The 11,444-nt window shown below is 38.8% G+C and overlaps 1 protein-coding gene across 2 annotated transcripts; it reads left to right on the top strand.

The window, feature by feature from the left end:
- The first annotated feature begins 222 nt into the window (after positions 1 to 222).
- On the top strand, positions 223 to 11,185 carry OLAH (oleoyl-ACP hydrolase). 2 transcript variants are annotated; one of them, XM_058034744.1, is made up of 7 exons: positions 223 to 850; positions 6,043 to 6,174; positions 7,815 to 7,953; positions 8,566 to 8,665; positions 9,582 to 9,751; positions 10,652 to 10,737; positions 10,982 to 11,185. In XM_058034744.1, exons 2-7 carry the CDS (start codon positions 6,045 to 6,047, stop codon positions 11,110 to 11,112), a joined length of 756 nt encoding a protein of 251 aa, XP_057890727.1. In that variant the 5' UTR covers positions 223 to 850; positions 6,043 to 6,044; the 3' UTR covers positions 11,113 to 11,185. The 2 variants fall into 2 exon arrangements, with proteins under 2 accessions (XP_057890727.1, XP_057890736.1); XM_058034753.1 differs by lacking the exon at positions 223 to 850 and having other exon boundaries at positions 5,972 to 6,174.
- Positions 11,186 to 11,444: the final 259 nt, after the last annotated feature.

The following is an 11,444-nucleotide window of genomic DNA, read 5'->3' as shown; positions in this document are numbered from 1 at the left end:
TAACTCTGGACGTACGTACAGACTGGGGAACGAGAGGCTGGAGACCTCATTTCCATCGTCCTGGGGTTCCTGGCTGATGGAAAATTGACTATAAATCAGCAGTGTCCTGGCAGGCAGGAGGGCCCGCCGTGTCCCGGGGGGCATCAGGCCCAGCATCGACAGCCGGCAAGGGAGGGATTGTCCCTCTGCACTGGGGCAGCCTCACCTCCAGTGCTGGGGCAGTTCTGGGTGCCACAATACAAAAAAGACATTAAACTATTAGACAGCTTCCAAAGGAGAGCTGTGAAAATAGTCAAGGGTCTCGAGGGGGAGCCACATGAGGAGCGGCTGAGATCCCTTGATCTGTCCAGCCTGGGGGGGACTGAGGGGAGACCTCACTGCAGTTACAGCTTCATCATGAGGGGAAGCAGAGGGGCAGACACTGATCTCTGTGGTGCACAGTGACAGGAAACAAGAGAATGGCCTGAGGTTGTGTCAGGAGAGATTTAGGCTGGATGTTATTAGGCAAAGGTTTTTACCCAGAGAGTGATTGGGCACTGGAGCAGGTTCTCCAGAAACCTGGTCTCAGCACCAAGCCTGCCAGAATTCAAGAAGCATTTGGAAGATGCTCTCAGGAACATGGTGTGATTCTGGGGATGTCCTGCGTAGAGTCAGGAGTTGGACTTCAGTGATCCTTAGAACTCGGTATCTGTGACATGGGGAGAAAGAGTGCCTGAGTCTGCACTGGAGGCAGGGGCTCTTCTTCACAGCTGCTGTCCCTCATGGGCTGTGCCCTTAACTCCTGTGGTGTCCTTAGCTGAACTGAGACCAGATGCAAGCCCTGGCTGACCCGTGGGACTCCTCACCCAGGGTAAGTGGCCCAACAGCTTTGTGGGTGGGCAGTGGCACAGGAATCTGCAAGGGTGTTTCTGTGGAGCAGGTCTGGGCTGATGGGTTTCTGTGCCACCTGTTAAAATGTTATGTGGGACAAATGCTTGTGGGATGTGACTTGCAGTTCCACAGGAGGAGGAGTAAGCAGTAGCCAGAGTGATTGGGTGGCATGTGGAGCGCTCCACATGCTGGAGCAAACATTTCACCCCGTGGTGAAGCACCACTTCTACTGGGGAGGGCATGTGAGGCCCAGTGTAGTACACAAGCCCTGCAAGGAACAACTGAGGGGGCTGGGGTTGTTTAGCCTGGAGAAGAGGAGACTCAGAGGTGACCTCTCTCCAACTTCCTGAAAGGTGGTCGTGGTCAGGTGAGGATCAGTCTCTTTCTCCAGGCAATGGCTCACAGAGCCGCAGGATGCAGGCTCAAGTTGTGCCAAGGGAAATACAGGTTGGATATTAGGAAAAAGTTTTATACAGAAAGGGTGATAAAGTATTGAAATGGTTTGCCTGGAGAGGTGGTGGAGTCATCATCTCTGGATGTGCTTAAAAAAAGACTGGATGTGGCACTTGGAGCCATGGTTAAGATATTAGGGCTGGGTTGGACTCAATGATCCCCAAGGTCTCTTCCCACCTAGTGATTCTGTGACTTCTTTCCTCTTTGCATCTGCAGCAGTGGCACCTTCTGTTTGTTTTTGTTACTCTGCTGCCAAAATGTCTTCTCATTACCCACTGTCATGGTTTAACTCCATGCCCTAAGCAACAACCAGCAACCAAGCCCCGTGCAACAACCGCTCACTCACTTGCCTACCAGTGGAATCAGGGAGAGGGTCAGATGAGTAAAAGTTAGGAATCTTGTGGGTTGGGAAAGCAAAAGCTGCACAGAAAAGCAAATCAAAACTGCATGGGGTTGTTTTGACCCAAGAGCAAGACTCAGCACTTGGTCTTCTTGTATCTCATACCATTGTCCTTGGACCATCAATCCACCCAGTCCAGATCCCTCTGCAGAGCCTTCCTGACATCCAGCACATCAACCTCCCACCCAACTCAGTGTTGTCTGAGAATTTACCAAGGGATGCACTCAATCCCCTCATCCAGATTATCAGTACAGGAGGTTGCAATCTCCCAGTTCATTTTTTTCCCTTGAGACGGTAATTATCTTTCCCCATTGATGTCTTTCCTCTTGATTGTTGAGCTGCTTGTCTGGTGCCATCCCTGTGTGCTTGCCTTTCTCCCCAGTTTTATCTCTCTTACCTTACACAGTTCAACTCTGTGGTCTGCTTTAGAGCTCTTCCTCTCAATTGAACGATGTCCTCAAACATCTGAGCAAAGGTTGGGTGGTTGTACCATAGCAGATCTAGGATGACAGCAGCAGTGGAAAAGGAGGAGAGATCATACTGCTCCTGGTGTTTGTTTTTGAAACACCCACATAGTCTGTGTATTTGGCAGTCTGAATGCTCTGGAAGGTCCAAGTAGTAAAGTCCATGTTGGGAATGCATGTTGTATGACTTTAATATTTATTTCAATAATTTTGCATTAGGGATGCTTTGAGCTTATCAGATGCAAGTGTTCCACAAATAAGTTTCTCTGTAATAATGCCCTAGATTTTTTTTCAAGAAGAAGTAAAGGGATGAGTAAACAGCTTTCTGGAGGACATGATTTCAGTTGGTAATGACATGATTTTTTTTTCATCAGCAGCTTTTAGATGTTAGCAATGACATTAACCAATTTCAAATATAGTGTGCTAAAAATGTAGCCTTGAGAGATATGTTATTGGGAAAAATATGACTAATAAGATGGGTATGCTTCATACTTTTTTGCCATTAATTTATAGCATTTAGATATAAAGACAAAGGATTTCCTGAAGTCTTTATTTTTCAAGAAGCAAACACCAGTATTTTTCTGAACTCAGGATCTACTGAGATATGGCTTCCCACTTTGTTTTTCCTGTGGTTTATGCATTTTGCTGTCTCTTAAATGGAAGATCACACCACTGCTTTTGCTGAGTAAGAAAACTTTTAGGGATATAAATCCACAAACCTCAAAATACATGTAACAAATATTGCAGTGCATGTAACAGATGTGTTTTCTAACTGGACACCTCTTTTCATGAACCTGTAATTTTCCAGAAAGTTTAAATGCCTACTCTGAAAAACATATTTTTAAAAGGATTATTTGAATAATGAATGTAGCCAAATGTGTGTGTGATACAGTAATATGTAAGGTACTGATACAGATGCAGAAATAAAAAAATTTAATGGTTACAATGTTTAGAACACTGAGACATTGGTGTCTATAATTTATACAAAGTGTGTTTCTCTTGTGAAGATAAAATCAGTAGAGGATTACATTGCCTAGCCTGACAGCTCTGTTATTACAGGATTGCAGATACCAAGTGGTCAATGCCCAGCCAGGTGTCTCAGATTCAAGCCTAGCTGTAAGCAATCCAGCAGCTTTGAAAACCGACTCCATGCCTACCATGAAGCTGATCATTTGACTCCCAGGCTCACTATTCCACTTCTGTGCATATTGCTGGAGGTGAATGGACTACCTTAAATCTAACTTTTATGAGTAGACTTGGATCTGCTTGCCACTTGGGAAAGGGTTGCTTTTTCCCTGGCTTCCAGAATCTGCAGACAAGGGGTTAACTCATCTGAGTGCAAACGGCACAGGTCTGCTATGTAGGGTTTGCAAGTTCCTGGGTACCTGAGAGGCCTCTTAGATCCTGGACTGCCCTACTGGCAAGTACCACACTCCTGCAGTTCACAAAGACTTCTGCTATGGCTTTTTAAACTGTGTGCTATAGGATATATTTTCCTTGGGGAAAGCACTTGGTGGTTCTTTACCTTTGGCATTCTGTTCCTGCTGGGTGGGGCTGTTGGTCCACTTGTCCTAGCAGCTGGTCAGTGTGGAAGCACTTTTGTTGTCACTTGTGTTTGCAATTGTGCTTTTCAATTAATACTTGTCCACCTACTATAAGGTGATGCCATGAAAATAAATAAAGCTCATGTAAAAAGTTTGTCATGTCCTGAAAGCCTGTCTAAAAAATATGTTTGAAAAATAATCCAGCATTTCTTTGGTAATGGACCACACCTGGGTCCATTTTTAATTCTGTTGTATTGGAAGGATATTGAAATACTGAAGTGAGCATGGCACGGTCCCCTGTGATTGTGACTGGAGTGGGTGGTGTACAGGAGACTGTGAAATAATTGGTTTTGTCTCAAGAGGAGAGTGCCAAATGAAGATGTCTTCACCTGCCTAATAGAAGGATGGGCAGAGCCAGGCTCTTCTTGGCTGTGCTCAGCAAAAAGAGAGAAGACTTGTGGATACAAGGGACAACCAGCACATAGATAGAAAAGTACCCTCACTATGAGCCGTGATTGAACACTGGAACATGGTTACCAAGGGAGATTGTAGAGGCTCCATCCTTGGAGATACTCAACACCAAGCGAGAGAAGATTTGAACTATATGATCTCTAGAAGTCCCCTTCAGCCTAAGTTGTTCTGTGATTTAAATAATGGCTCTTTAAATCTTTTATACAGCTCTCTATCAAACTATAATTTTATTTTCAGCTTATTCTAAATGTGAAGAGAAAAAAGCCAGGAAATACTTTCTTAAAATTCAGTGGATTTTCTTTTTTTTCACAGACTGAGCCATTTCTTTGCTGTTAGTTCTAGAAAGAAACATTCTTTTGATTGTGAACAGTCTAAAGTAGATTTTTATGACACAAATTCATCAGCTCACGCATCTAACAAAATTTATAGGGCATAAAATAAAAGCTTGTTTCTCTTGAAAAGGTTACAATCTAGGAAAATCCTGATTTTGCAGAAGAATTCTTATGTATCCTCTCTTTGTTATAATATGGTCAAAGTTAGAGCTCAGGTATAAGGCCAATAGGTGGAAGTAGATGAAAATATAGACAGTTTGGAAATAATAAACAAGTTTTTAAAAATTGCTGTCTCATCTTGTAAAAAATGAGAAAAAAGACATTTCCCTAACCAAATATGCTTAGATTTCAAATAAATTGAGGTTCAACTGTACTCCAAAGAGGATTATGTATTCATGTAATAGTTCTTTCTTGTTTGCGGCCTTTTTTTGTGTATGAAAATTAGATTGGCTGAATGTATCTTTCAAACCAGTAAGACAGACTCTGCAGGTTGTTTCAGAGTTGTAAAATAATCCTTAAAGGCAAATTACTCCATCAGGTTAGCACAGATGTGTCATTTGCACCCAAACTTTGGGGCTGTATGTGTAATACCAGCATGCACCTGTCCACTGGATGAAGTGCATGAAAGCTTCCAAAAAGGTCATAAAAGGCTCCTTTCATTTTCAACAGGAGGATGGTGAGACTGATGTAGGTGAAAACTAAACTACAGGATTAGTTTACAGCTTGATAAACAATGTGCTCTTACTACATAGCTATGGAGTGCTAGTGCTGAGTAAAAGATTGGGATAGAGCATCATGCTCCAAGAGGCTGGGAAGGGACAGATTGTCTCAGCAGCAGCATGATCAGTCACAGCTGGTGATGAGTCTGCATCTCAGTTACAGCTCTGACTTAGGTTACTCTCTGAGCCACTAAAACCAAAAAAGGGATTCATTCTTCATGCATCAGATACTGAGGTGTGCAGGTCATTGCAAGAGGATGTCATGGATGCCAGCTGTTCAAGGGGAGACTGGAAAAATGCATAAACAAGTAATTAATAGATGTCATATATATATAAAGAAATTACATCCTACTGTGGCTTTGACATCTGTTTTACCACTGTGATAGAGAGGGCATTGAACTAGGTGGTCCTTATGTTTTCTAGGTTCTTCTTTTATTTTTGTGTATATCCTAAAAGCTTATGTTTTTAAATGGTCTCCCTTAAATCCCTTAACAATTTATTTTGCTACTTGTAGTGTTTGTTGTGGTCAGTGACTGAGCAAATATTAACTAAGGGTATTTCCCAATACTATTCTGCCATCATTTATAAAAGCAGAACTGTTTTACAGTGTTGCAGGAAGATTATCTCATATCTAGCAGAGAGTTGTTGTAACACAAGCAGTTTTGATGATAGAGACTATTGCACCCTGTTGTTTCAATTTAGACTTAATTCACTCGAATTTTCCTGTATCTGAAGAGTCTTGTTCTAGAATGATGGTGGGTTTTTTGTTGTTTTTGTTTTGTTTTTAAGAGATGGAAAAACTGGTTGCTTGTGTACAAAAAAAGCCAGATGCTGTTTGTAGACTGATTTGCTTTCCATGGGCTGGAAGTGGAACTTCACAACTTGCTCAGTGGGGGAGACTCTTCAACGACTCAGTTGAAGGTTAGTCATTTTGTAGTTGCAGTAGAAGTTAAGCAATTCTGAAATACACATTAGCCAAAATTTTTAAATGGAATATAATAGTCTTGAAAGCACTACAATCTTTACCCAATATGTCTTCTCCAGAAAGGAAGGAACAAGCATTTATTAGGAACTAGCATTTCCACTAGGGTACATTTTCTGTACCACCGTGGATCAAATTATATTTGATTGGGTAAGAAGTTATATCCTCAGAGCTACAATTCACAAGAGTATAGTATGCTTGACTGCTTCAGAAACTACTGGTATGATTCAGAAACAGAACTACACGGAATATTGTTGATAAACCAGTCTTCAGCAAGGTTAAGAGTGAAGATATGAGAACTGTTTTTAATTTTGAGAGGCTACAGAGTATCCCTTATCCAGCATTTGTACTTCTTGTATCAAAACTGAAATTTAATCTATGAATTTTATAACAGTGAAATGATGTTTAGTTACACTATGAAGTAATTCTCATTGCTCACAAGATATATCAGCACTAAAAAAATCCATTGCTTGACCTATTTGAAGAGGAACCAAGGCCATTTTCGAAACCTTCCACAAAGAAAAAACAATTTCATATTCATGAACATTGCCATTGCAGTTTTGCCAGTCCTCTAAATGCAAATATACTTTCTGGTGAGCAGTTGCATGTTGAATCTTCCTTGGAAATAGGGGAAAAAACAAAAAACAAGAAAGAAAAATTTTTTGTCCACTGGCAGTACTTCCAAGAAAGTTACTAAGGAAATGGCCTAGGACCAACTACAGATGCAGACAAATAAAGTCAGGGCACAGCATGTTCTTTCAGGGATGGTTTCTGCAGAAAGTATAGAAGATGCAAACTTTTCTGTACTCATGTCTATGGTATTAGGTTGTGGTTTAGTCTGTCTCTTCTAGAACAGTCTGTCTCTTTGTGTCCGACCCATTACTTCTACATAACTAGCAGTATGCATGATGTCAAGGAGATTTGAAAAAAATCAACATATTTGCTGATCTATTCATTCCTTAGTTTCACTAAACAGTGAGAGGAAAATCCTCAGTTTTGAAAGGAAAACAATAAAAGCATGTAAATTTCCTTCTCTATAAATATAAATAACTATAAATGTAACTATAAATACAAACATCCACTCATTTACACTATGATTCCATGTTTTCCAATGTGCAGTGCTGAAGAGCTGACAAAGCAGAAAACAAGGATTGTACAACTCTAATATAGTTTCACTTACTAATGCTGCCCTTGAAATGATATATTTTACACAACTCTCAAACTTACTATTATTGAAATTAATGAATTTGTGGTTGTTATTAAAACATAGCAATACAGCTGCTTTCAAATCTCAGCTAAAATCAGGATCTTGTGGATTCTGACTCAAGGCATTTAGCAATCAGATCAGCAGGAGGGGCAACATTTGAGACTAAAGGAAGGGTGGAAACCTAATCTCTTGAAGGATTAAATCACAGTGGCAGCAACAGCAAGCAAGTGCACAGGATCAACTCTAAGAAGGATTAATTAAAATAGTATGTATATTTTGCAGAATAATAAAAAACTTAATTAAAATTATTTTACTGTATCTATTTGAAATACCTATAATTCTTTTCCCTCCCTTCCTTCACCTCCTCTGCAGTGTTCTGTATAAGGCTTCCTGGAAGAGAAACTCGTCTTGAAGAGCCTTTTGCAAAAGACATGACAAGTGTAGTTAATGAAATTACAAGTGTTTTGTTAAAAGAATTTAAAGAAAAACCATTTGCATTTTTTGGTCACAGGTAAAAATATATACATTTTTAGATACCCTGGTGACAGAGCTTCTATTGCTGAGCTCTAGGAGTAGAGTGTTACTTGTTTGTATTTGCAAAACCTTTAGGAGAAATATGCTTCTGCAAGGATGTTCTGTCAAGTCATCCTAAAACATGCAGTTGCTCTCAAAGACTCTGGTTATTTATTTATACTTTCAGGTGCAACATCTGAGCATGTGTTTCGAATCAATCATAATTGCATTTATTGTTAATATTTGTGCCAGTGCTTGATCTATATGAATGCAGGGGTTGAATCATTCATGAAACACAGATTTTAAAGATTGTTGAGTCCCAAGTACTAAAAATAACTGCACTTATTGAAAATTAAGGAGACTATTAAAAGAAAGATAATATGAAAAGGCCTTATTTGCAAAATTAGACTGTGTAGGAATATAGGATATTAGTTAATATCCTATATCCTATAGGATATTAGTCAATAAACTAATATCATTATAATCTGCATGTCATATACCATTTCAGCAATTGTTCAAGATAGCCAGTTAGCACTGAAATTATGTTTCTATTTTCCAGGTTTTATGTACATTTTTACTTACTTTGCTTTAATTTCTTGTTTTGCTGCAGTTTTGGAACTTACATGAGTTTTGCTGTCGCACTTCATCTGAAAAAAAAGTATGGACTGGAGCCAGTCCATCTTTTCATGTCAGCAGCACACTCCCCAAATGTAAGCTACAGAATCATTTACATTATGAAACAGAACCATAAATTAGCTACTAAGAGTAAGAATAATATTTTACAGTATGGTATGCAGTATGGTAACAGTATGGTATTTTAATAAAAAAAAAATCAGCATTTCTTCAGAATCTATGAAGTGAAAATTGTTCTGAGGTTGATGCAAAATACATAATATTCGCTGCTGCTAACCTTAGCCTTGGGAGAACAATCTCCTTTACTAATGCTGGAACTAATTAATGCTTAAACTAACTAATCCTTAAACAAAAATTTTTTGAATATTCTGTTATTTAGTATGACCATTGGCTTAACACTCAAAAATAATCAAACCAAAATTCTAAGTGGTCCTCCTTTCTGTGTAATGTGTGTGAAGTGACTGTCTTTACCAAGTCTTTCATAAACCCGCTGCATCAGCCCTCAATACATTTGTCCATTTTTTTTCTCTCTCCTCATTCTTTGTAGGATTTTAATCAGTTTTTTCTGAGGTTCTGCTGGTTCTGATAGTCTTTCTCAGAAAAGCAGTAGTGAAGTGGCATTTTTCCAGTCCTGTCCTCAGTCAGCATTTGCTGTTTCTGTTCTTCAGTTTCTAAGGCTTAGCAGTCCTGAGTATGAGCTAGTGATTCGTGGAAGCAATTGTTGTTTCCACAAATTGCCATAATCAGTTGGTCTCTTTGTCCTACACTAGCCAGGTTTATGTCCAGTGCTAGATTTTTCTTTCTCTTAGATTATTTTACTAGTTGTATTTTAATAGTAAGAGTCAAGCTTGAACAATGTGAATGTTAAACAAATCAGCCATCATATTCTGGAGATGGAAAGTTATTGTACTTTTTACTAAAATAATTTTAATGGAAAAGTTATTCAAAGTATATTATATACAACATCTGCTCTGCTTTGTTTGGTACTGACAGTCTGCAGCATATCTTGCTGTCAAAAGCATAGTCCTACCTGATGGACCCAATGACCTTCTTGCAATTATGGAGATTCTAGGAGGAAATTTTGAGCTTCCACATGATGAAGACCTTTGGAGGGATACGGCGCTTACTTTCAAAGAAGACGCCAAACTTTTTCAGACGTGTTCGTAAGTTTTACAAGTTTGTATTACTTCTGTATTTGTATTTTACATTTTTACTTGTGTTTGATCATGTTAAGTTCTCTTTTTTCTTTCTTAGTAACTTGTTCTCATTTCTGTTATAGAAAGAATAAGAAACAGTAAACATAGGATTCTTTTCCTTTGTGTGCTTTCCTATTTGTTTTCTGGTATTTACGCCCTAGATGAAACACTGCTTACTGCAGCAACCACAACTGTTACTGAAGTAGTGAACCTGTCATGGCAGAATTACAGTTCTACCTACCATCTGAAGTTAGCAGCTACTAAAAGGGAATATTCTTGTGTCTTTTATTGATCTCTGAGGCTAACAACCTCAGCTCATCATGCTTCAGGAACACTGCATTCAGCCTCCAGATCCAAGGTCCTCTAGCCTAACCAAAAACCAGAATCCTGTGTTCTGGGCACCCAGACAGCCACCGCCTTCCTGACATGGCTGTCTGGGTGCCCTATATGACATGACAGCTCATGTAGCTGAGTGGTTTAGGCTTCTTACCTTGGCAAAAACACTCTTGGATGTGGGACCCATTTTGGTCATAGGAATCTGACACTGAAAGATGCTGAAATGTTCGAACTTGTATATAAGTAGATAACATCATTATTTATTGTAGGTGAGAATATTTATTGCAGGTTGAAGCTCTTTTTTCCCCCTAAATATTGGGTCATTCTTTCCTTACAATTTTATATCTAATTACAGTAGGGCAAGGAGCTAAGAAACTTCCAGAGTATTTTCTTCTCCCAATGTTCTGTATAATCTAACTCCTGAAATTTGTTACATTTTGGAGAAGAACAAAAAACCTTTTTTGTATGTGGAAGCAAATTCCAAATATATGTATCTTATGGAATGTTTTATGATTACTTTTATGTTCACAGATTTGAGAAGACAGAACTGAATATCCCCTTCTCCTGTGATATTACCTACTTTTGTGGGTCTGATGATAAAATATATGATGCAAAAGGTACTTTGCTTAAATGGTTTTCCTCTTATACTTACACATTTTCTTGTTGTATTACACCTGTTAATTAGAGTTTTCTAGAGTCTACTTCCTTCTTAAAGGAAACAAATCAACTGAGTAGTTTCAATATATGAACCAAAAAGTTGATATGGGATTTAAAATAATTATTAAATTATAGTTTTGAAATAGTTATACAAAATGATCACAATAGCTGACATTTTTCTGACAGGTCAAATATCTTTTTTAGGTTGGCAAGAACTAACGAGTGGAGATACTTCCTTTTATGAGCTTCCTGGAGATCACCTTTATCTGCTGAAACCCTCTAATGAAAGCTTCTTGATAAAACACATGACAAGAAGCATAGAAAATGGTCTATGAGTATTTCTCGCAATTTTTAATAGCAGTGTACGGTTGGTCCACAGCAATTTGTAATAAATCACTTCTTTCTCTACATTGCAGTTATGCCTCAAAGTTGTTCTGTTCCTCTGTAATCCTTTATAAGGGGATGTTTTCCTGATGTTTTGAAAACAAACATAGGCTTTGGGTCTTAACAAAGGTTTCATCTTTTCCTTCTTCTCTTACATGTGTACAAACTCTTCACTTTATTCCATAACCCTGTTTGCAAAAGCATTATGTCTATGTTATTTTACTGTTAGAGCTTCTGTTTGTCTGCTCCTATCAAAATGCTAAATATAATTTAATACCCACAA

This window comes from Melospiza georgiana, chromosome 1, assembly GCF_028018845.1.
Source record: "Melospiza georgiana isolate bMelGeo1 chromosome 1, bMelGeo1.pri, whole genome shotgun sequence".
In the NCBI taxonomy this organism is placed as follows: domain Eukaryota; kingdom Metazoa; phylum Chordata; class Aves; order Passeriformes; family Passerellidae; genus Melospiza; species Melospiza georgiana.
This window is presented reverse-complemented; position numbering and strand designations above follow the sequence as displayed.